Source organism: Cetorhinus maximus, chromosome 19, assembly GCF_964194155.1.
Source record: "Cetorhinus maximus chromosome 19, sCetMax3.hap1.1, whole genome shotgun sequence".
NCBI classification, from domain to species: Eukaryota; Metazoa; Chordata; class Chondrichthyes; order Lamniformes; family Cetorhinidae; genus Cetorhinus; species Cetorhinus maximus.
The window spans coordinates 32,487,388-32,513,758 of NC_135897.1; the positions used below are offsets into that span (position 1 = coordinate 32,487,388).

The following is a 26,371-nucleotide window of genomic DNA, read 5'->3' on the forward strand; positions in this document are numbered from 1 at the left end:
ATGTTGAACACCACTTGGAGGAAGCAGTGAGGGTGGCAAAGGTGCAGAATGTACTCTTGGTGATGGACATTGAAGTCCACCACCTAGAGTGGCTCGGTAGCACCACTACTGGCTGAGTCCTAAATAACATAGTTGCTAGACTAGGTCTGCGGCAGGTACAGAGGGAACCAACAAGAGGGAACAACATACTTGACCTCACCTTCACCAACCTGCCTGCCGCAGATGCATCTGTCCATGACAGTATGGGTAGGAATGACCACTGTCGTTGTGGAGACGAAGTCCCGCCTTCACATGAGCATACCCTCCACAGTGTTGTGTGGCACTACCACCGTGCTAAATGGGATTGATTTCGAACAGATCTAGCAAAACTGGGCATCCATGAAGCACTGTGGGCCATCAGCAGCAGCAGAATTGTACTCGAGCACAATCTGTAACCTCATGGCCTGGTATATCCCCCACTTTACCATTACCATCAAGCCAGGGGATCATTCAATGAAGAATGTAGGAGGGCATACCAGGAGCAGCACCAGGTATAGCTAAAAATAAGGGGTCAACCTGGTGAAGCTATAACACAGGACTACTTGCGTGCCAAACAGCCTAAGCAGCAAGTGATAGACAGAGCTAAGTGATCCAACAACCAAGGGATCAGATCCAAGCTCCGCAGTCCTGTTGTATCCAGCCGTGAATGGTGGTGGACAATTAAACAATACACTAGAAAGGAGGCTCCACAAATATCCCTATGCTCAATGATAGAGGAACCCAGCACATCAGTGCAAAAGATAAGGCTGAAGCATTTGATACAATCTTCAGGCAGAAGTGTCGAGTGGATGATCCATCTCTGCCTCCTCCAGAGGTCCCCAGCATCACAGATGCCAGTCTTCAACCAATTCGATTCACTCCACTGATATCAAGAAACGGCTGAAGGCACGGGATAGTGCAAAAGCTATGGGCCCTGACAATATTCTGGCAATAGTATTGAAGATTTGTGCTCCAGAACTTGCCGTGCCCCTAACCAAGCTGTTCCAGTACAGCTACAACACTGGCATCTACCTGGCTATGTGGAAAATTGCCCAGGTATGTCCTGTACACAAAGCAGAACAAATCCAACCCAGCCAATTACATCAGTCTCATCCTGATCAATAAAGTAATGGAAGGGGTCATCAACAGTGCTATCAAGCGGCACTTGCTTAGCAATAACCTGCTCACTGATGCCCTGTTTCCCTGTTTGAGTTCTGCCAGGGCCACTCAGCACCTGACCTCATTACAGCCTTGGTTCAAACATGGATAAATGAGCTGAATTCCCGAGGTAAGAGTGACTGCTTTTGACATCAAGGCTGCATTTGACTGAGCGTGGCATCAAGGAGCCCTGGCAAAACTGGAGTCAATGGGAATCAGAGGGAAAGCTCTCTGCTGGTTGGAGTCATACCTAGCACAAAGGAAGATGGTTATGGTTGCTGGAGGTCAGTTATCTCAATCAGGACATTGACTGGCCTGTCAATTTCCCTGGCCCTTTAAACCTATCGGCTTTAGTGCTGTAAAAAAGAGGGCATAGCCTCCTTTGCTGGGCCTGCGATGTATCTTAGGATGCAGGCCCCAAGCAGCTCTGGCGATCCGAAGTTTCAGCATAGTTTTGAAGGCCAGGTAAGTATGTACTTATTTCTTCTCATTCCTGAGGGCCATCTCTTTCTGACTAGTTGGAAATTACTTCCGAGCTCCAAGGCAATGTAACTGGGGGATTCGCCAAAGGTGCGCTGGGGAACCCATCCCGGAAGTTCCCAGGTAAGGATTGCACAGCAGTTGCCTGGGAAGTGCTAACTTCCCTTGGGCGAGTGCCCTGCACTGGGAACCATCCGATTTAAATCGCAACCTTCAGATGGTTCTGACTGTGTTACCCAGTCTCAATAGTTACCCAGAAAAAGATAGGCGCGATCGGTAGACCTGGGAGAGGCCAGGAAACGGGCCCCCAACTGTGATTTCACACTGACTGGCCAATTAACAGCCAGCGTGAAACACGTGCTGAGAAAGGCTCGGCACTGCCGGTGGGGGTGGGAAGAGGGCGGGCGCCGAGGTCACCGCGGGTGCTGGTGAGCGTTTCCAGTGAGCTCCCTGAAGGCAGACAGCTGCCCCAGGGAGCTGCAGACCTCCACAGACTAAACAAAACAACAAAAATACTGCAAAATATGTCCATGCAGCACAATCAAGCACCTGAAAGCATATCTCATAAAAAGTCCCCAGATATCTCTCTCTATTTTATTTCCCCACAGAGATTTATCCTGCCCTAGATCGAGGTTTGAGCAAAAATGTAAAGGCCGCCCGGCTGATTGGCCCGTCCGCCAACCACGAAAAATCACTTTCAATTGCCTCCTTAATGGGCTTAATTGTCGGCGGGCGCACCTCTGACTGCCGCGCGCATCTGCCGAGTGAAATATCGCGCAATGAGGTTGGGACCCTCGCCTGACATCATCTCACGCTATTTCATGGCCGTACTGGTCAGGGGCGCGCCCGCCCACGGGACGTACAATTCTGGCCATAGGAGGATTAAAACCACTTCTAACTTCTGGGTAACTATAGTACAGATCCACACCGAACCCTCACAGGACTCCCCCCACACCCCCAAACTACCTCCGCCCCACAATTGCCCTCCCCACGGGGACTCCTCAACCCCACAAAGGCTCCCCATCCCCATGGGATTCTCCCTCCACGGGAATCCCCCACCCCACCGGATTCCAGCAACCCCCATGGGACTACCGCTCCACAGGACTCCTTCCCCACGAACTCCCTCCATCGTGAGTTTCCACCCCCCCCCTCCCCCCCACCCATTGGGACTCCCCTCCAAGGCCCGCCCCCTGACTCCCAAGGCCCGAACTGAAACCCCCCACCCGCAAGGTCCGAGGTGAGCACACCGCATCCACCCCCCCAACGACTCCAAGGCCGACCTGACACCCTCCAAGGCATAACCCAACCTGACCAGGGTAGTGTCCTTGGCCTAACCATCTGCTGCTTCATCAATGACCATCCACCACAAGGTCAGAAGTGGGGATGTTCGCTGATGATTGCACAATGTTCAGCACCATTCATGACTACTCAGATGCCGAAGCAGTCCATGTCCAAATGCAGCAAGACCTGGACAATATCCAGGATTGGGCTGACAAGTAGCAAGTAACATACGCGCCACACAAACGCCAGGCAATGACCATCTCCAATAAGAGAGAATCTAACCATGGCCCCTTGACATTCAATAGCATTACCATCATTGAATCCCCCACTATCAACATCCTGGGGGTTACCATTGACCAGAAACTGAACTGGACTGGCCATATAAATACTGTGGCTACAAGAGCAGGTCAGAGGCTCAGAATCCTGCGACAAGTAACTCACTACCTGATTCCCCAAAGCCTGTCCACCATCCACACGGCACAAGTCAGGAGTGTGAAGGAATACTCCCCACTTGCCTGGATGAGTGCAGCTCCCACAACACTCAAGAAGCTTGGCACCATCCAGGACAAAACAGCCCACTTGATTGGCACCATATCCACAAACATTCACTCCCTCCACCACTGACGCACAGTAGTTAGCAGTATGTACCATCTACAAGGTGCACTGCAGGAATTCACCAAGGCTCCTTCGATGGCACCTTCCAAACCCACAACTACTGCCATCTAGAAGAACAAGGGCAGCAGATAGATGGGAACACTACCACCTGGAAGTTCCCCTCCAAGTCACTCACCATCCTAACATGGAAATATATCGCCATTCCTTCACTGTCGCCGGGTCAAAATCGTGGAACTCCCTTCCTAATTGCACTATGGGTGTACCATACCACATGGACTGCAGCAGTTCAGGAAGGCAACTCACCACCACCTTCTCAAGGGCAAACTAGGGATGGGCAATAAATGCTGACTCAGCCAGCGAAACCCACATCCTGTGAATGAATTAAAAAAAAATAAAACAGTGACACCAAATTGTACTTTTGTATGGATTAAGTGAAGATTAATTTTTATGGAGAATACCAGTGACAAATGTTGAAAACCACATGTTTAATTGCAAATTTAGTTAAACTTGTTCAAATTTATTTTGTGTTAAATTATTGCTCTATGTAGTTCCTCTAACAAACTTGACTACCACTGTCATGATTTTGAGGACAATTGTTTTCTTCTGAAGAGATATGATTGCAATTTGAATAGTAAGACATGTCTACTATTGATCCAAAGCACTGAAACAGTTAATATGAAGCCTAAGTTTTCTTAAGCGACCTCAATGTCAACAATTTCTCCCCACAATGTCTATATACACATGGAGGTATTAAAATTAAGCACCATTCAAAGTAAACATTTTGAACTCACTTTTCAATGGCCAGTATTTGTTTCCAGATGGAAACAATCCAAAAAATAAATAGAATGAACTACTGAACAGTTTCAATCTTCAACTTGACAGAATTAAAAATGGGAAATAGCCAGTCTCTATTCCTTAGGGTATTATAATGTATGATTTACCTATGCCATTAAATTACAAGGTAATTGATTTGAATGTCAAATCACAATATGGGGGTAGATTGTTCTATCGCCAACTCTTAGCAAAATCTATTTGGCTAGAAGGTTGACTATACCATTGGGTTTAAAAAATATTGTATATTTGTGGAGAGCATGACAAGATTGGGCTCACCTATGATGTTGCCCGCAGTCAAACAGCCTACTGACAACTCAATGTTGAGGCTTAATCAGTAAAAATCAGGCAATCATCCATGGAGCCATACTCCAGCACCAAGCCTTAACACTGTAGTAGAAGTCCAAAGTTGGTGTGATGTTGTCCGGCCCCATTCTCACATTCCAGGTTAATTTTTTTTCTTATGAATAACAATAGAATGCCTGGAATTTTATTTTAATATTCCATGGAGAAAACGTTTGGTCACAATGATGTGATATTCCAGTATTTATTTTCCCCCAGACAAACAAATGGAATGGAAATTATAATAAAGTTTTGATTCTACCATCAAGTCCTTAACAAGCCAAAATCAGAACTGTTCGATTGGACTGACTGATTAAATTTGTTCTTCATTCCTACGCAGGTCTTGATTAGCAGAGCTGTTGAGTGCTTCCTGATAAACTTGCAAAGCTAATTCAATGTAGCCTCCCTTCTTGGAATCGGTATGAGAAAATATCTAGAAAAATAAACATTGTTTAATGTTATGGCTTAGTTTAGCAAAGTTCTATCCTCCTTTGATTATTAATAGATGTGTACATATAAAGATCAAGTTTGAGATTTTGCAACAATGTCTCTGTTTGGCAAATAGTTAATTGAGAGTAAGATGAAATAACTACCTTCCTTAAAAGTTTGCTTTAATTAGAGAAAAAAATCAAGAAATGCAGGACTGAAATCTCAGGTCAAAACTTCGTTCCAAACTAGCTGGGTTCGTGTCCACTGAACAAGTTGTTTGAAGCTCATCAAGCTGTTTTTCAATAAATTGTTGCTGCAATTACTTTAGAACTTAAAAGTTTTCAATGTTGTACATCGAATTTTTAAAAGGTAAATGCATACACAAAGCATTTTCCTTTTTTTGCTACTTTCCCTGTATACTCTGACCTCCACAAATAATGTGTAATCTGCAGTAGTTGGACATTCCAAGAATTGGGTCAGCTGTATTGTTCTGAAACACTTCCCAGAAGTGGCTGCACTTGTGGATTTTACTCTGTATCTAGGCCCAATCTAGAAACTGTTTATGCAGATTAACATTCTCTTTCTACAACCCTAATAATGTGCCTTAAAACCAACCCATTTGCACTACCTCCTGCACCACTGCATCACATTTTGCAGATTCCTTACCCTAGTGAATATCCTTTCTCAAAGAAAAAACCAGAATTTAACATAGGTCTCTTAATCGCTAGCAAGGAGAGCTTTCATTCCATCAATCAGATCTAAGAGTGCTGATCTGCCTATCTTAGAGTTAGATTGCCACAAAAATGCCAGAGTTATATGATTATAAGCCGGTAAAATTTGAAAGCCATAAATGCATTCTTTAAAAAAAAAATTGTACCTTAATCAGGTCAATACCCTGGGCTTGCTGTTGGCTTGCCTCCTTTGACGACTGACACTCTGGGTGTAGCATGTGATAAAGCTGAAGCACACTTATGGCATTGTCCATTCTGCAAAAAAAAAGTTTTAAAATGCTAACTATAAAACAAGTCTCCTAATAATCTCAACAACAAAACAATGTATCAAGTTTGGTGGAACTGCAGCAATTATACAATATAGCTGCAAACTCAAATTACTAGAAATTAATTTGTTCCTTGTCCTCTAAATCTATCCCACACCCAAACAAGGTGATGGTAAAAATTCTTAATGGCCCAAGCTTTTGTGGTAGGAATAACAGAGAGGTGATCCACATTCACCATGATTATGCAGTAAAGCAGGTAGTAGCTTCCAGTGTTTCTTAAAATATGGAAATGGCTGTCCAATTTGTCCTGCTCTTCTACAAGCTTCGCTCCACCAGTACATCGCCAAGAAATTTAGAACATGAAGACCATGAAATTGTGGTACTTAACCTCTAAACCACCAAAAAATAGTAGGGCTTGATCATTCAAGTGTTAAGTAAATTTTTAATATTGTGATTAAGTTTTAGTTACTATCAAACAACTTCTCTGACCTTAACTTTACATTTACAAATGTGGAGTCTAATTACGTAAGTTTTTTTTTTAAACGTTCTCATTTATCAGCTTTTTTTCACTTCCCTTTCTTTCACCACCTCTTTTGCTTTCTGTACGTAATTTTAAGTTAGAATGTTTAATTCAACTTCCACTTCCTGGTTTAGACTTTGCATGGCTCAGTAAGGATTCTTCAATCTGATTGGCTGAAGAGATACACTAATGGTTCACACAGGTCTCTGATCTCTGTGCTTTAACTGACACTGACTAGAAGTTGTCATGCAAAAGCCAATGAAAGGTCTGTGGGCTCGTGTCAGCGTGTTAAATATTGGTGCAGTTTCATTTGGCAAATATTTATGGTCTTCATTTTAAAAAGTATGTTCCTCCCAGTAGATGGTGCTGTTGCTTTAAAATCATCGTGCTTAAGCTAATGCACCCTTTGAAGTAGGTAGCAAGTGAAAATTCAAAAAAATACTCTACACATATTGCTGCATTTTAGTTTCACTAGCCTGCATCTGTGTATATTAGCTGTAGATTTTGTTGAAATTATTCACAGCCAACCTATCACTTGCTTACTTTTAGCCATCTCCATTCAGAATAGTTATGTGAAAAAATTAAGATCAACTCTCTACATGTCATAACTATAACACATTCGGTGAGAAGGATGGTGAGCATTATTATACAGGCAAGGCCATTGGTTGCACAGTTTTGAAGGACAAGCTGACAGAATCATGGACTGTGACTGGGCAGCCCAATTCCTAGTTTTCTGCCAGAATTTCCAAGAAGTTTTGTGGGAGTCAAGATCTGCCTGCTTGTCATGTGGTTCTAATCATTCATGCTATTACACAAAATATTGGATGTTCTGGAAGGTGAAGGTAGTGAGAAATACTAAGTGTTGACATAATGAACTTTTAATTAATGGACTTCACCTGATTAAACCAGAGCTGATGCATGTTGTGAGGCGATTGAATTTACATATTTCCATTGGCGCTCCAATCCCCAAATTTCTTGTGAATTTTGTGTGATGTAATATTCTGGGGACAGCATTTAAAACCTTGTTCCTGGTTATGATACCCCCATGTTTAATTTCTTTGCCAGCGTTCATAGGATGTTACAGTGTCACCCAAACTCTGCAAAGGGAATGATGACTGGGAACAGATGTCTTGACTTCATGGGCCATGTGTTGTGTGCCATAGAGCCAAGTGAAGTGACACATTAATGATCTAACATTTCCTCCCTTGGCTGAGATCAGCTAATTCAGCAGAAACTAGAAAAACTTCTGTCTTGTGTGGTTTAATACTACACAAGTAATCTCTCTACCTGTTACATCAAGCAGATCCTGGATTCTTGTCTTCATGTGCTATGAGATGCATACCATGGAGACTTGTGTGCCACATGTAAAGCTTAAAATCAATATTTTAATAATATTTATGCATCTCAAGCTGTTTGCACTGAATTTCTTTGCATAATTCATCCAATAATGAGGCAAAAGTACCCAAAACTGCCTTATCCAAATCTCTAAGCCTAGACAATTCAAACAGGAAATCCTCCAACAAACAACTTAAAACAGAGCTTAAGTTACCAAGACTTTGTGCCATATGGTTCTAAAATTGCAGTTTGAATTAATGCCCCAAATCATGGTAAAGGGAAGCTAAAAGGTTTTTTTTAGATAAAGTTAATTTCAAGTGTACAATGTAAATCTTGATAAGTCTGGTGAGAGAAAATGTAACTATTTAAAATTGTACTTACAAGTCTCTTTGAATCATGTTTATTAGTAAACCGTCAATTTTCCTCCTGTTGACCAGGTACCACACTAACCCACCAAAGTGTCTTGTTGAACGCAAAAGATCGTACTTGCCATGTTTATCAATATCTTCGTATGTTTGGTGGTGGACCTGATAAAGAAAGACTTGTATTTATACAGCACTTTTCACAACACCAGACATTTCAAAGTGCTTTACAGCCAATGAAGTATTTTTTGAAGTGATAGAGGGTTTAAAAGTCAACTTGTTTATCAAATAATCAAGTTCTTAATCTTCAGAAGCAAATTGGCTAAAATGTCTTAAGAGCTATGGGAGTTTATAATCAAACAGTGTCAAGAATACCTTGCAAGTTTATCTCCTGTAGGATGAATTTAGTCTTTCTCTCCAGGCTACAAAGTAACTGCAGCTTGAGCAGGTGGTCTGTTTAGAAGTGTCCAGTAACATAGTCACTATAGGTAAATGAGAGCAGCTTGAGGGGGCTATACACACCCTCCCTCACAGAAGGGAGGTACACAGCCTCCGTTATTCCTTCCTCAAAGCGTCACAGCTGATTTTGGGAGGTCAGTCACCAAATATGATTCAGCTTCATGGAGCATAAATATTCAAGAATTAGCCTGGGATATGAAATAGGACTAAAATAGAGCTAAGGCTTATACACTCTGATGAGTAGCAGGCTAATTTTTAAAGCCTTGCATAATTTCTCATGAAACTACGGTGCATTTACCAAATTGAAGTGCTTTTGACTTGCATGGCCATAATACATTCAGTACCTATTTCATTGACCAGCTTCACTTAGTCTGATTTGACATGTACTCACCCTGATATAATCAGCAGAATTTGGCTCAAATTGGATAAGACAGAGATCAAGAATATCTTCGTAACGATCCTGAGCAAAAACAACCTGAAATGTGCAACATTGATTACATCAAACTACAATACGACAGTAGTCTGATCAGAAAGAAAACAATGCTAACGTTTGAATTACCAATCAGTTTGGAGTGCACACTGAGCAGAATCACAATTTAAAATCATCAAATTGTAGGAGGACGAATACAATGATGTGATGCCAAGAAAGCAGTTTTCCAGATAGTGTTGGACCTGCATATTTTTAGTTGCACGCTGATCCTTATGCATAACTTTCAGCCTCAATTTAATAATTTCAGCAAGCTTCCAGCCTATTTTAACTTGCCACTGGGAGCTTTCCACAGGGATGTTGACAAAGATACTAGGAAAATGTAAAGGGATGTGACTGTATATTAGGGAAAAAGATAAGTTACTCTTCAAAAAGGCTGTAATATTTTCAATGCTTACTTCAGCCCCCTCAAAGGCTGTTTTCTGCAATAGCACAGCTCTGACAGGCTTCTTGCTGATGTCCACCTTTATCACCAGGAAGTGCGGGTGGTAGTATCACAGCTGTTCCAGCTGTGTGCCGGCAGATCTCCCCATTATTCCTCCTTTCAGCTTGTACCACTTAAGCCATTGAAAAAAAGGCAGACCCAGCAGCCAGGTAGCAGTAATTTGCCAAAAGGCACTAAATGTAGCTTCCATTTCTGTACCGTGGTGTACTTTGAGAGATCTTGACAGCTGCTACTGTCTTTAAGAATCTTTTTGCTCTGCTAAACTTGGAAAAGGTTTCAGTACAGCCTGTGTTATAGGGAGCAACAAGTCAGCTGCTTTTCATTACATGAATATTGGCACCATGGCCTATCCCAGAAAGCTCAGGAAAAATAAATGGAATACTTGCTTGAAAAATAGTCATACACCTAAAAGCTGCAAAGCAAATTTTTGTAATAAATATTACCTGCAGCAAAACAAACTAGCATTTTTGATTCATAAACTGTCACAGAATATGGTAGGTTTTGGAGCATCTTGAACTTGCCAGATTGCCTTATGGGGTGGGGGAGGCGGAGCTGGTCAAAGGGGAATTTTGAAAGATGATTCTTGAATTGGCTTAAGATCTCTTTGCCTTCTCTGGGAGTTGAGAGAAGGACAAAGAGACATGATGATGAGACCCATCAAGAAATGGGGAAAGCAAGTAGGGGCCTGATATGCTCAAGACAAGAAAAATACATTTAACATATTAGGCAAATATATTTAATTTTGCCCCTTTAAATTGGGACTTTATACAGCTTGTCTTTAAAGCTTGGTTTTCATGGGTCAAAGTGCCATTGAGTTGAATTCTCCCCAGCAACAGAAAACAAACATGACATGCTGACTGCTGACTTAATTAGACTGCCACTTCAAATAACTAGGAGTGCCACACACAGCTGTACAATTCGAGCAGAAAACCCAGCCGGGCTCATTTTCAGCTGGGCAGAAGTCTGACTGCCCGACTCCCATACATCCACACCCAATTTCTGCCCATAGCAGAAAACTAACCCTAATATCTTCATATATTTGCTGAGGGAAAGATTATGTTTTAAAATCTATCTTTTCCCTTAGAATCTTGGGATTCCACAGCATCTTTAAGGATGGTCATAGGATTTGTCAGGTCTTTGAAACCTGTTCCTGGAAGTTTTGAGCTAAGATGAAGATCCCTCCCAGCGCGCAAGTTGCAAATTTCTGTTTAACGTTTTTTTAATGACAGTACAGCTGAGATTGTTAATCTGCCACACAATATTCTTGCGAACCCCCATCCTAGTAGGCCCACAGACACTCTCTACAAATTAATTCTTCAAAAGAAAGCTTGGTATTTAAAACAGAGCACTGCTTCACACTTAATCCTGAAATCTGCAAGCCAGCATTGAGGAGGAATTATAAAAAAGTGAAAAACAGACCCTTCCGTTATATTCAACCACGGTCTAGGTACCAACTTTATTCATCACTATTACCAAGGTGTGAATGGCATTCTATCTCAATCCTGTTTTTTAAATAGAGCCCCTGCACACATAACCATAGATTACTGCATAAGCTTCTCAGCAGCATGGCATGATCCAAGCCCAAATGCTTCACAGTCCATTGTTGAAGCATTGTCCACATTTGACATTTTTCAAATTAAAGGAAAACTTATTAAAGCAGTGCTTTACTATTTTGAGGTTGGAAGTTTTAAAGCTACAAATAAAGTTGTGCTAAGGAATAAGTCTGAACATATTTTATGATTTAAAATATTGCAATAAAATATTAGAATAAAGCATGCAAACAGCAGTCAATTTAATTGACTGAATTACTTTTCTTCTGTTATACTTGCCATCTTAAAGTTTTCTTTAAGAAACTACATTGCATTGGGGTGATGTGATACAATCAGTTACAAATTGATGAGGCAAACAAAGATAAATAAAACAATGAGAAAAATGATTTTTAAGAATTAAAGAACAGTGAGTTGCAACTCTTATTATGTGCCACATATTTACTACTTTCTTCAGAATTCTCGCTGACACTCTGGTATCCTCATTGTAAAAAGATACTGGTCTCACTGACAGATACAGCTGTTGATAGACCTCTCTGATACACTCAAAGTACCAGCATCTAGGAACACATACATATACACACCCAGAAGAGAGCTTTGAACAGTCACATTGCTCATTTATCCTGAAAGATTCAGGCCAGTTTTCAAATGAGTTCAGTAGCTAAGTGATTGAAAGGATAACTGGTGTATTGTTCAGGAGATGCTATTCCACCTTCAGATCTAGAGGTCAGACATTTGGCTATCAGATAATCCTGGAAGTGATGACATGCAGGCACTGTAAATAAGACTGTATTTCCATGTAATTTACCAGTCCCTGCATAATCAATGAGAACAAAGCACACAGGCCAGCCGCAACCAGACACAGAAGTCTACTGCCAGAAATCTTTTGTATGTACTGCTACCTTACTGGAAAGAGGCCAAAAGTTGACACCACATCCAAAACCTGGGCATACCTGCTGTATTTAATCATTATTTGCTTCCTCATGTGTAGTGTCTTTAAACACCAAGGGGAACCTCTCCACAATATTGTGATTTGAGAAGTAATTGTGGCTTCATATGGCAAATGATCTAGAAACTGCCACCATTTTATATTTTCAGAGCTTATAACTGAGCCATATTCAGAGTGAATTTAATAATCAACAAGTTCCAATTCTGAAACTCATGCCTGCACCACAGAAATACATGTAAGCCCTGAACTAAGAAAGAAAAAAATTGCTAAGACAAGTGTAACGCTGCAAGAGACCTATAGCAAGAGGCCTACAGCAATGGCCATTTTGATCATAAAGAGCCAAATAGATGAGTTTCAGAACCAGGAAATGCCTAATAGCTCATGGTAACTGATCACAAACAGCACAATTTGTGCATTAGTTCTTTCTCTTTTATTAATTTTTGGCATTAATTGCCCATACCTAGTTACCCTGAGGTGGTGCTGGCAGGACTTATTGAGGTGTAGCAGTTTGCTGGGCTGCTTCAGAAGCAGTTCAGTGTCAACCATGTTGATATGGGACAGAAATTAATTCCAAGCCAGGTCCAGTAAAGGCAGCAGGTTCCCTTCTCTAAAGGACATCAGTGAACCAGTTGGACCATCTGATAGCTTTCTGGTCACTTCTACAAAAAGCAGTTTCTTATTATTTCCATATTTTAAAAATTGAATTCAAATTCCCAAACTGCCATTGTGGCATCTGAACGCAACATAGACTGGATTACTAATCTAGTGATGTAACCAATGTATTACTGTGCCTATTTTTGTTACATAGCAAAGTGAATAGATTAAATTATTTATTTAAATTGTTTTAAAGTACTTGATAAGCAAAACCATTAGGTTATAAATTCATTAAACTTATTCAGAAAAAAAGGAAAAGTAAAACAAGAACCTGATTCATAAAGTTTATAGGTAAATTCTCAGGCTCTCAAAACCCAAATAGTGGAATCTACTCAAAACATGCAAATGTGCTTTGCATAATATTTCTGGTGGTTGTGATGGAACAAGCACAAGCAGAAGCGATGAGTAAGCACACCCTGTGTTTATTCAGTCCAGAGAGTCAACATACTTCAAACCAAAAATGGCGAAAACTTACTTTTGGGCTCCAATTGCTAAAGGTATAGAACATTACAGCTTATTTTGTGTTGAGATTAAAAGATTTTACCAAAAGATTTTCGTTCTTAAAAATTGCCGGTGGAGTGATCCTTCGACAATCGCGTGGGAAATAGACCTGGATCATCCTATCCCGTTCTTCCCAGCTTGCTTTCCGCAACACCCCATTAGGTTCTCGTACTACAATAAATCGTTCCTTGGAAAAAGAACAAGTGGAAAATTTATTTTTAAAAAAGCAGACAATAAAAAGGCACCAAACCAATAATCAATGCTCCACTCTTAACTGTGTTTGCTCAGATCTTAGCGAAGAGAAATGAAACTATTTTCTTTTCAAGTATCCACTGTGTGCAAACAACTAGAATTACTTGCTGATCTCCTGTCGGGGGCAGAATGCAAAAATACTAAATAGAATATTCATCCATTATCTGTCATTTGCTTATTGTTTTCTCTCTATACCTGACATTCTGTCTGCAAGACTTTTAATATATTGCTGGTTAAATTTCCTATGGTGTTGCATCCTGAACAAGTGTAGACTTCAGGTGAAAAGGGTTTGGAGGGTGGGGATAATTAGGCCAGGGTGCACAAATGTAATTCAGACTCCACTTAAGTCACGTATTCTGCTTTTATATAATTTATATTTCGACACAGAACTAAGACTGTAATTCACTTCCAGGTTTCATGGTTAACCAGACACTATGTCAACATTCATGGTTAGACTGAATAGGTGGATGAAGGGATATGTGAACAGGGTGGATAAATGTGATTACAACTATCTGCTCACAAAGAGGATAAATACCAATGCAGACTGGTTGGGTCAAAGGGTTTCTGTGTTTTAACTTCTATGTAATTCTATGGATCACACCTCACATAAGTTCCACTATTTTTATTCCCCCATATCAGATGACTACTGGAGGTACTGTGGCAAGAAGGGGATTTGAAAACACAAGGATCACCATCAGTCCTGCAAATCCAGGAAGACCAAGCTTAGTGCCTGTCTACCTGAGAGCAGACTAGCATAATTCTTGCTACTAGTTACCAGCTGGACCTATAGCTGGAAGGTCAATCTGCACAAATGATATCTTCCCTTCCCCAACCAGCACAGCAATACATCTACTGAATATGAAAGACAACAATCCTGACCAACAAATCCATGAGCTTTTTCCACTAAGTGTATTGTAGATTACTCTCCAGAAGCAAAGCCCCAATGAACTATCTCATTCCCCCTGATCTACATTACTTCCAAAGCAAGCATAGTTATGCCAAGATAACTAGATATTGCATGGGGGTGGTATCATCACTGGACTAGTATCCCAGAGACCCGAGTTTGAATCCCAGCTTGGCAGATGGTGAAATCTGAATTCAATAAAAATGCAAAATTAAAAGTCTGATGATGGCCACAAAACCGTTGCCGATTGTCATAAAAGCCCATCTGGTTCACTGCCCTTTAGGGAAGGAAATCTGCTGTCTTGGCCTATACATGACTCCAGACCCACAGCAATATGGTTGAATGTGAAATGTCCTCTGAACAATAAACGCCCACATCCCATGAATGAATTTTTAAAAAATTTGCATTCTGCTTAAGTAGGATTTTGCTTATTCAAAAATGGAGTAGAAGTTTATGGTTAAAACTAATGGTAACACATACACAGGCACTACACACGTGTCAATCAATATTTGTAAATGTACGTTTGTAAAATTACCTATGTCCCAGTTTTGTTAACTGCATTAATATTTACAAAATCCTGTTGTACTAACTTACTAAATTGGAAAATAAATAATTCAAGATTAGGTTTAGTCAAGGTAGACAAAACTTACGAGGACTAGGAGGGACAACAATTTAATTTTTTGGGCAAGAGATATAGGGGGATGTGAGGAAAAACTTTTTCACGCAGCGAGTGGTAATGATCTGGAACTCGCTACCCACAAGGATGGTTGGTGGAAGTGGAGGTGATCAATGATTTCAAAAGGAATTTGCATGGGCACTTGAGGGAAATAAACTTACAGCGATAGAGCTACAGAGAGTTGGCATGGACTCTGTGGGTTAAATAGCCTCCTTCTGTGCTGTAACAACTCCATGATTATAATTGGAAGGAGAAGGAGTTACATATCCGAGAAAAAAACAATAAAGTGTTGAGCCTATTCAGACCCTAGAATAGTACTTACTCTGTGCGGAATGTCATATGTTATATCTGTGAATACATATTTAGCCGTTTCCAAACCTTCAAGAACCTTATCTTCTGCTAGTATATCATTAATTGGTTCCCTTTCATTTAGTACTGGTGGCATTCGGAGATTAGCTTTAGCTGCTTCCACTGCTTTACGTTGAGCCTGAAAAAAAAATCACATTTGCTTCATTACCCAATAACAGTCATTGTCCACTCAAACCAAATCTGTGTCATCATGTGAAACTGGTGAATGTGCCTTGCAAAATATTTTATCAATAAGCATTTTAAACACAGTGGAAACCCACCACCAGACTTAAATTTCTCAAAATCAAGCTACTAAGAAATTAAATCAGAAAACATGTGTGTGCGCCTGACTGTGGAGTGCGCTCACACGCCCCATAATCCGTAGACTTAGACTTAGTCCTAAGAGTTTAAGGACAGGTTGAGATCAGAGAACCCAAATGTGTGCAGGACACTAAACAGATGAAAACAGTCAGCTTACCATCACAGAACATTGGTAAGCCACCCAATGCTTGTCCAGCCAGGTTCAGCATACCGTCTGGACATTGCATTACCCTGCAGTGGGGGAAGAACCTCAGCCTGCAGTTATAGATCTACCCTGCATGGTTGCTATTTAATCCCTAATGTACTTTGCAGTACTGTTGCCCCATAAGGTTGGATTACTGAGTCTGACAAGTATTAGAGCAAAAAGCAAAAGAATAAAAAAGCAAGAATAAATTTTGTAACAACTATTTCAGGAGTGTTTTTTCAATGAACTAAAACACAAGTCATTTCGATCATTTGGCTTGCAGAAAAATTTTCCATTATGTCCAACACAACTGGGCAGTGACTATCCAAATGGGCAAGGGAGAGGATTAACTTGGTTTCTCCTCACAAATACTTTAGTTGTCGAAACAGTAAATGTGCTTACTTGGTAATTTATTGAAGAGTAATGGAAGAATGCAATTAGAAACTAGCAGTAAATGTACCTCCTCAAGCTGCTCGTTTGTCATGAGTTTGTATGTAGGTGGTTTTAGTTGCTGTTTAACACGTTTGAAGACCTTCTGAAGATCAAGGCCTGTGACACTGGTAAGGATACTCTGGACATCTTCATCCATAAACTGGGGTTTTCTGATACCAGCTGCTTTTGTGTCTGTCAAACAAGGAGAGCGTGAGAGAATGGAAATGTTTTTTTATATTTCCACAAAGTTAAATCAGAGTAAGATTGACTTATATACAATACTGTATCAAACTCCAATAGAATGTTGCAACAACCTTGTACATTCCTTATGCCAGACACCATGATGTCTAGATATACAAACACCTGACCCATACACACTATTAATGTGCAATTTGTACATTACATGATCAAAGGATAGAGTTTCTTGGTAAATTTAAGTAAATGCTAATCAGGATTCAGCTACTACACACAACGTTGTATAGATTGCTGAATGAAAATATCATCATGAATGCTGCCAGAATATCACAAAAAACGTAACTGGTTAACCAGCATCTGTCAGGAAAAAGAACCTGCCACCTCTATCCAACTGTACCGATATGTGACTCCAGTTTCTTGCTACATGGTTAATGCCTAGCAACGCGTGGCACACCTTTCCGTTGTTTTTAGAAAAGCTACTAGCAGTTTGAGAAGGCTGTCCACCATCACTCTCACAAGGTTACTGGAGGGGGGCGGGTGGGCAATAAACGTGGCTTATGAATGACCTCCAATTTTATAAGCTTAACTGATGGGAACAACTTAGAAGTAGCTGAGAACACACATAATTAATTTCAAAAATGTTACTCTGTGGTCACTGGAGTTTTACTGCACTGTGTGCAAACTCAGACAGCCTTGTAGATATGCCTCTATCTACCTAGGTTTAGTGCGTTCAAGTGTCAGATTCTTACAACCACATCCCAATACTTTCACTTTTCAGATCAATGTGCATCTGAAATGCTTTGCATTGGCAGAGGGAGTAGGACTGTAATGAGCTTAATTACTGCAGCTTTTAAGTATTCCTTCCCTCCATGATCCAATATTTTTATCTTCCAAAAAAACCCTACTAAAACTCACCACTGAAAACTGGCTGTCACGTCCCAAATCCCTGCCTAGCCACTGTACCTAAATGGCTTTTAGCAAAGTCACAAATGACATTCTAGCTGTCTGAGGCAATGGTAAACTATCACTCCTTATTCTTCTCAACCTGTCTTCAACTTTTAACATCGCTGACTGTACCATCCTCCTCCAACACCCATCCAACTGGGTAGGGCTGCACTAATTAGCTTCTTATCGATCCAATCACGGCTAGTGAATTACCTGCAATGGGTTCTCTACCTGATCCTACACAGTTACCTCTGGTGTCTCCTAGCTCCCCCTCTCATTTCTCATTTACATGCTGGCACTCGGCAACATCATCCGAAAACAATGTATCAGTTCCCATATGTATGCTGATGACACCCAGCTCTGGCTCACCACCACCTCTCTCAACTCCTCCACTGTCTCAGAGTTGGCAGCACTGGATGAGCAGCAATTTCCTCCAGCTAAATATTGGGAAGATCAAAGCCATTGTCTTTGGTCCCCACCATAAACTCCATTCCCCATAGCCACCAACAACATCCCTCCCCCCCGGCAACTGCCCAAGGCTGAATCAGACTGTTCGCAACCTTTTTGTGTCATATTTGACTCCGAGATGAGCTTCAGACCACATATCTATGTCATCATTAAGACCAACTATTTCCACCTTTATAAATCACCTGACTCCACCCCTCCTCAATTCATTTGCTACTGAAACTCTCATCCATGCTTTTGTTCCCTCTGGACTTGACTATTCCAATGCACTCCTGGTCCGTCTTCCATCTTCTCCCTCTGTGAGCTTGAAGTCATCCAAAACTCTGGCTCCATAACTTGCACCAAGTCCTGATCACCCATCACCCCTGTGCTTGTTGACCTAAAGCAACTACTGGTTAAGTAATATCTTGATTTTAAAATTCCCATCCTTGATTTCAAAACTCTCCATAGCCTCAGTCCTCCCCACCTCTGAAGAAGTCATACGGAGTTGAAACGTTAACTCTGGCTTTCTCTCCACAGATGCTGTCAGACCTGCTGTGTTTTTCCAGTATTTTGTTTTTGTTTCAGATTTGCAGCATCTGCAGTATTTTGCCTTTCCCGCCCAACCTCTGTAATCTCTTCCAGCTCTACAACCCTCCGAGATATCTGCACCCCTGCAATCCTCCGAGATATCTGCACCCCTGAAATCCTCCGAGATATCTGCAATCCTCCGAGATATCTGCAATCCTCCGAGATATCTGCAATCCTCCGAGATATCTGCAATCCTCCGAGATATCTGCACCCCTGCAGCCCTCTGAGATATCTGCACCCCTGCAATCCTCCGAGATATCTGCACCCCTGCAATTCTCGCTCTCTCCCTCTCTTGCTTCCTTCAAGAAGCTTCTTAAACCTACCTCGGAAGAAGTTTTTGGTCATCTGCTCTGATAGCTTCTTAGGTGGTTTGGTGTCAAATTCTGTTTAATAATGTTCCTGTGATGTGCCTTGGAAGCTTTTACTATGTTAGTAAGTGATATGTCCACAAATTATTGTAATATTGCAGCCACAACAACTCAAGAAACTGGACACCATCTAGGACAAAGGAATCTACTAAATGAAGGATTTGCATTCATATGGCACTTTTCATGACCACTGGACATCTCAAGGTGCTTAACAGCCAATGAAGTAGTTTTTGAAGCGTAGTCACTGTTGTAATATAGGAAAGGGAGCAGCCAATACATAAATAGCAATGTGATAATGACCTGATAATCTGTTTGTGTGATGTTAATTGAGGGATAAATATTGACCAGATAACTCCCTTGCTCTTCTTCAAAATCCACCTGCACAGGCTGTTGGGGCTGCAGTTTAATGTCTCATCGGAAAGAAGACAGTTGTGCAGTGCTCTGTCAGCACTACACCGAGGTGTCAGCTTTTATTTTTTTGTATTCAAGCCCTGGAGTGGGACTTGAACATTTAATTTTCACCCCTCCCAGTGTACTCACAGCACATCCTGTTCACCAATGCTGCTTTATGATTATAATCTGCAGCTATCCCAGCCCTGGATCACCAAGAAGGACAGAAGCAGCAGGATCAGGGGATCATCATCACCTCCACAGTCCCTTCCAAGACACAACATTCTGACTTCAGCACATATCACTGGCCTTCATCATTGTTGGATTAAAATCCTGAATTTCATATTAAATTCTATCATAGGATCATAATCATGTGAACACGAACAAACACCAGGAAAAGGAACATTAGCAGCTTAAGAAGGCCCAACATTACTTTCTGAAAGCAATTCGGCATAGGCAATACATCCACTGTCACTCAAATGCTGAGACCAAATCAAGAAACAAAGGGAGAGAATTTTACAGAGCCTGCAAGAGTGGGAAATGTGGTGTACAGGGTGACTGAATTAGGCAGGAGCCAATATTTTGATGACCCCCTTGGCCAGGGGGGTAGGAATGGTGTAGAGTGGGGTCAGGGGCATGGAGGAATGGAAGAGGGATTCAAGAGAGGACAGAGGGTTGGCTCAGGGGCATGAAGGAAAGAGGGAAGGGCCTGGCATCCTTGATGTGGTGGGGACAGTCAGTCAAGATAGGAAAATTAGAGGCCCATACGGCAGTGTTAGTACTGTCCACAATTGGGTCCATCTCAGGAAATGGTCTGGCAGAATCCTTACACGGTTTTGAGTTCACCTACAGCATTTCAATTACCCTGCTGAGTGTGATTGGGGAAAATGTCCTTTACGATATATAGAAGGGAGGGCCAGCTAATCCTGCAAGTTTAGCCACGTCCCACAGAGTGGTGAGTACAACACTGGACACAAACATGAACAGTTAATAAAGAGTGAACAAAAAAACACATCATCGTTTCTTCCACAATAAAGAAATGTCCCTAGCTCCTCTGTAACCATCAATATGTGCCAACCATGAGGTGTGTCAGCACATTTAGTTCTCTGGCTAAGCTAGTCTCAACAAATGATGATGATGCACACATGTATAAAGTGAAACCAATGTAACGTGAAACATTTACAGATAAACATAAATTTGAAAAACACACTTGTCACCTTTGTGCTCTCAATAAGTCTTATGTTAATGAGAATGGAGTTGGGGAGGAAGGTTGTGGTCATGATGAGGAGCCTCCCTATTTGTCCATATCAGCAGCATTGTCAGATGACAGCAGGTTTCACGTTCCCTGCCACGTGATTATGTCTCCCGTGCATACCACCAACACTTTAAATTTTAATTGTAATCACATGGGAATCAGCAAAAAGGAGAGTGGAAGTGGCGCCCACTTGCTGCTCTGCCATTGGGAACAGCATGCCACGGTTCAAATTCTGTTCAAAGAGTCCAACAAAGAGTCAGCATCGTAGTGAAGGGGTGAATGGTCTCAGTCTGCGTGGTAAATTCTATGCCATGGAGTGGAACCCACATCTCAGCACAACTGGAAGCACAACTCCCATTGGATATCACGGTTTATATGTATTGGCGGGACAAACCGTAGCCACAGTGACACTTACAAGCAATGTTTGGAACCATGTCTATTTACTTGTTTGATAACAAATATTATCTCCACTACCCCGGTCACGGATGAAATGTTTTAAAGCTTTTCTGAAATTTAGCCAGTTTTTAATCAAAAACCTTATCAGTTATAACAATGGCATTCAGGCACATTCTGGAATCAGAATCCACTGCTGCTCCTTGATTTATATGATCTAATACGCAATTATTAACGCCCTACAACTTTCTAAAACATAAAGGGTGGGGCTAAATACCAAGAAATCAAGTGTAATAGCTCTAGATACATCAGTCTGCAGCAATCTTAGCTGTGCCCAGATCAGATACCAATTACAAAGTTAAAAGACATGTGATTGGAACATATTTCTTCATTTGCTGTATTCTTTAAACAATGCATAAAAAATAGCTTTGTTTGAAAGCACTAATTGGCTTATGTTTAAAACGTAACATGTAATCAATGACAGGACAAAGTGGATACTCCAATCCACTCTCCTAATATTAAAAATTAGCTGCAAGTCGAGCAGGTCACGGTACTCTGCTGGTCAGATCATGGTCAGTCTGCAGTATAACAAGAGTCCACTGGCTGTATCACTGCAACTTAATAATTGCAGCCCAAAATAATGACCAATCATTTTTATTTATTGGTGCCTTTAGCATATCGAAAATGCCCCATAAGTATCCCTAAGGAAATGGATACTAATCCATGAATGATGGGATTAGATAGGGAACCAAAAATTTGATCAAAGAATTGGGTTTGGAAGCAATTTCTAAAGGTAGAGAGTGATGGAGATGCTGAAGGTTTAGGGATGGAGTTACAGAATAGGACTGAAGTAACCTAAAGGTCTGCCACAAATTGCAGGTGAAGTGAAGAGGGAATGCACACAAGGCAGGAGTTAGAGGAACAGAGTCTTTTGGGGAGGATACAAGGCTAAAAGAATGAAAAGGGGAAAGAGGCATTAAACAACAAGTACAGTGAATGTTGGACATTCATCCCGAAACAAGTTTCCTTCTGAAAATAGTTAGTATTATATTTACAGATGTCTTGACAATACTGAATACCAACATACAAAATAGGAGGAGTAGGCCATTCGGCCCCTCGAGCCTTCGCCGCCATTCAATAAGATCATGGCTGATCTGCTTGTGTTTCGATTTGCTTCCCTTGCCAAAAAAGATCTATCTACCTCTGCCTTAAAAATATTCAATGACCCCGCCTCCAACGCCTTCTGAGGCAGAGAGTTCCAAAGTCACACAACCCTCAGAAAATATTTTTCCTCATCTCTGTCCTAAAAGGGTGACCCCTAATTTTAAAACAATGCCCACTAGTTCTGGACTCAACCACAAGAGGAAACATCCTTTCCACGTCCACCTTGTCGAGACCATTCAGGATCTTATATACTTCAACCAAGTCACCACTCACTCTTCTAAACTACAGTGGAAACAAACCCAGCCTGTCTAACCTATCCTCATAAGACAACCCACTCATTCCAGGTATCAATCTAGTAAACTTCCTCTGAACTGCCTCCAGTGCATTTACATCGTTCCCTAAATAAGGAGACCAAAACTGCACATGGTATTAGATGTGGTCTCACCAATACCCTGTATAACTGAAGCATAACATCCGTACTTTAATGTTCAATTTCTCTTGTAATAAAGGATAGCATTCCATTAGCCTTCTTGATTATGCATACTAACCTGCATAGTATACCTACATACTAACTTCTTGTGACTCATGCACGAGAACACCAAGATCCCTCTGCACCTTGGAATTCTGCATTCGTTCTCCACATAAATGATACTGTTTTTTCATTCTTCCTGCCAAAGTGAACAACTTCACATTTTCCCACATTATACTCCATCTGCCATATTTTTGTCCACTCATTCAACCTATCTATATCCATCTGCAAACTCCTTATGTCTTCTTCACAACATCCTTTCCTACCTATCTTTGTGTCATCTGCAAATTTAGCAACCATGCCTTTGCTTCCCCCATCTAAGTCATTGATGCAAATTGTAAAATGTTGAGGGCCCTGCACAGACCCCTGCGGGACTCCACTCATCACACCCTGCCAATCAGAAAAAAGACCCATTTATGCATACTCTGTTTTCTGCCAGCCAGCCAATCTTCTATCCAGGCTAATATGTTATTCCTACACCATAAGCTTTTATTTTCCACAATAACCTTTGATGTGGCACTTTATCAAATGCTTTCTGGAAATCCAAGTAAATGCATGCAAAGACTTGGGCTACAGTATAAAATGAAATTGATGAAGTAGTTTCTTGGTGTTATCAGCTGCATGTTCAGGAAAAAATATGATCTGTTAAATAAATATTCAAAATGTTACTTCCCATACACAAGCTGCCACTGCACTTACTTTTAAGTTAATCTATCAAATGTTTAATAATTATATTTTTGTGAAGATACATTTGTACATTTTAATTACTTGGTGGATGAGATAGAGTAAATTATACAGCATGTTAGTTGGCATGCCTGGGTATATGCTAGAAGCAGGATGTGTTTTGAGTGGAGGTATTTCACCTTTCCTTTAATTTTTCAATATCTACAGCTCTTGTATTTGTCCTTATTTTCATCTGGCTCATCCTGCCCACTTCACCCAGCTTCCCTTCCAAGTTTCAGTATGCATACAGCACCAGCAAGCTCGGCAGTTCCAGCTTGATCAACCTGACCACTTGAAAAGTTCATGAAACAAATAATTTTACATTTTAGTTAGCACCACTTTCCAATCTTGGCACCAGCCAGTATTTAACAGGAAGCTGTTTCTAGAGAAAGATTTGCATTTATATAGTGCCTTTCATGACCACAGAATGCCCCAACGTGCTTTATGGCCAACAAAGAACTTCTTGAAGTGTAGTTAAAATTGTAATTCAGGAAGCGTGGCAACAAGTTAGTGCACAGCAAGCTCCCACAAACGACAACACCAGATGATGTTTCTCTGATGTTGACTGAGGAATAAATATCGGCACGATACCAGGAATAACTCCCCTGCTCTTCTTTGAATAGTGCCATAGGAACTCTTGCGTCCACCTGAGAGAGGACTCAGATCAGTTTAACGTCTCATCTGAAAGGCAGGGTCTCTGACAGGGCATACTGCGCTGAAGTGTCACCATCGATTTTTGTGCCCAAGGCCTGAATGGGCTTGAATCCATAACATTCTGACTCGGAGGTGAGAGTGTTACCAACTGGGCCACAGCTGACACTGGACTCCATAGAAAGCTTAGGACCCTTTTCCACATCTGCATTTGGTAACATTATATTGGCGATTGAAAGAATCCACCATGGAAGTAGGGGTACTACATTTAAAAAAAAAGTTAGTTAAATTTTGAAAGTCTGTTCTGCGTCTATCAGGTTCATTATTTGAAAGAAAATAATACTGTGGGATATTGAATGTGAGCATTCCCATTTACCTTCAGGGTTAACCCCCTTGTGATTTGTCCCATTCTCACTGCTGGTAAAAACTCAGACCATCGTTTCCTTGATGGTGACAAGCTCTGTAACTGACACACACACAGACTCACGACATTTCACCCAGGATAACGTGAGGCATCGCTGCATGCAGGGCAGCCTCGCGGGGCAAGGTGGGGGGCGAAGCCGACGCAGCAACAAGTGCCGACTCACCTGGATCCCCGGGGCTCTGGGTGCAGAGGGCGCGCCGACCCTGCCCACCTGTACCCACACAGGAGAGCTCAGCATTTGCAACCAGACGCGAACTCTGAATGACAGACCGTGCAATCCTGAACGCAGCCATCTTCACTACTGGAAAAGGAGAGGCGACCTTCCGCTAGGAGGAGCGGCTCTAACGCAGCACTCTGGGAGATGCAGTTTTTAAACGAAGAATTTGCACAGACTGACAATTTTGCATTGTGAGTGCAATTCATTTTTGTTTTAACGTAACGGTCACGCAACGGCTTCATTTGATTTTCCACTTGGGATTTAAATTAGCAAGTGCAGCTATAAACAAAAAACTGCAGAAAATATATTCCAAACCTTCCAGTCACTCCATAGCTTTTTGAAATCGGATTCCTCAACATAAGAAAGTCTAAAATCTAGAAATATAAAGGCGAGGAATGAATAAAAGTCCGCTTTTTTAAACGTCCTGATGCGGATCTTACACATCTGCAGAAATTGGAGCCACACCTGTATTTATATAGCACCTTTAATAAAATGCCCCAAGGGACTTCACAGGAGCATTATAAAACAACATTTGACCCCCCCAGCCACATATTGAGCCAGATGTCCAAAATCTTGACTTAAAGGAGGAAAGTCAGGTGAAGAGGTGTAAGGAGGAAATTCCAGATCTTAGGGCCCAGGCAGATGAAGATATGGTCACCAAGGATGGAGCAATTAAAATCGGGGCTGCTCAAGAGACCAGAATTAGAGGAATACAGAGGTTGTGAGGTTTGAGGAAATTACAGAGGTAGGGAGGGGCGAGGCCAATGAGAGATTGAAAAACAAAAGGATGAGAATTTTAAAATTGTGGCATTACTTAATCAGGAGGCAATGTCGGTCAGCGAGCCCAGGGTGCAAGTAGGACATGTGCAATAAAGTTTTGGATGGCATCAAACTTTCAGAAGGTGGAACGTGGAAGGCTGACCAAAGTACATTGGAATAGTCAATCCTATGGACAAAAAAGGCATGAATAAAGGTTCTGATGAAGAGTCATACGGACTCGAAACGTGTGCTCCTCTCCGCAGATGCTGTCAGACCTGCTGAGTTTTTCCAGCTATTTTTGTTTTTGTTTCAGATTTCCAGCATCCATAGTATTTTGGTTTTATATGAATAAAGGTTTCACAACTGAGGTGGGTGCAGAGCTGGGTGATGTTGTACAGGTGGAAATCGGCAGTCTTGAAGATGGTGTGGATATTAACTTATCTCAGGGCCAAATGTGAGATCAAGGTTGTGAACAGTCTGGTTCAACCGCAGACAGTTGCCAGGGAGAGGGGTGAAGTTGGTGGCCAGGAAGCAGAGTTTGTGGTGGAGACTGAAGGCAATGGCTTACAATTAAATGGATAAGAATGGACCAAATCAGTGCAGTTCCACCCAGCTGGTTGTCACTGGAGAGGCGTTGGAGGAGGATGGTGTGATCAACTATGTCAAAGACTATATCCAGGTTGAGAAAGACTAGGACCGATAGTTTACCTTTGTTATAGTCACATGGGCTGGATTTTAGGGGGTGCTGCGGTCCCAACCCAGCTAAAGGTCTTGGGGGAGTCCGCCCACAATCCCG

The 26,371-nt window shown here is 41.5% G+C and overlaps 1 protein-coding gene across 2 annotated transcripts; it reads right to left on the bottom strand.

Moving 5' to 3' along the window:
* Positions 1-4,022: 4,022 nt before the first annotated feature.
* On the bottom strand, positions 4,023-24,923 carry mrps22 (mitochondrial ribosomal protein S22). 2 transcript variants are annotated; one of them, XM_078563677.1, is made up of 9 exons: positions 24,763-24,923; positions 16,556-16,719; positions 15,565-15,729; positions 13,454-13,597; positions 9,219-9,302; positions 8,388-8,533; positions 6,032-6,140; positions 5,319-5,467; positions 5,026-5,158 (listed from the first exon to the last, which is right to left on the bottom strand). In XM_078563677.1, the coding sequence occupies exons 1-8, from the start codon at positions 24,890-24,892 to the stop codon at positions 5,354-5,356; spliced, it is 1,056 nt and encodes a 351-aa protein (XP_078419803.1). In that variant the 5' UTR covers positions 24,893-24,923; the 3' UTR covers positions 5,026-5,158; positions 5,319-5,353. The 2 variants fall into 2 exon arrangements, with proteins under 2 accessions (XP_078419802.1, XP_078419803.1); XM_078563676.1 differs by lacking the exon at positions 5,319-5,467 and having other exon boundaries at positions 4,023-5,158.
* Positions 24,924-26,371: the final 1,448 nt, after the last annotated feature.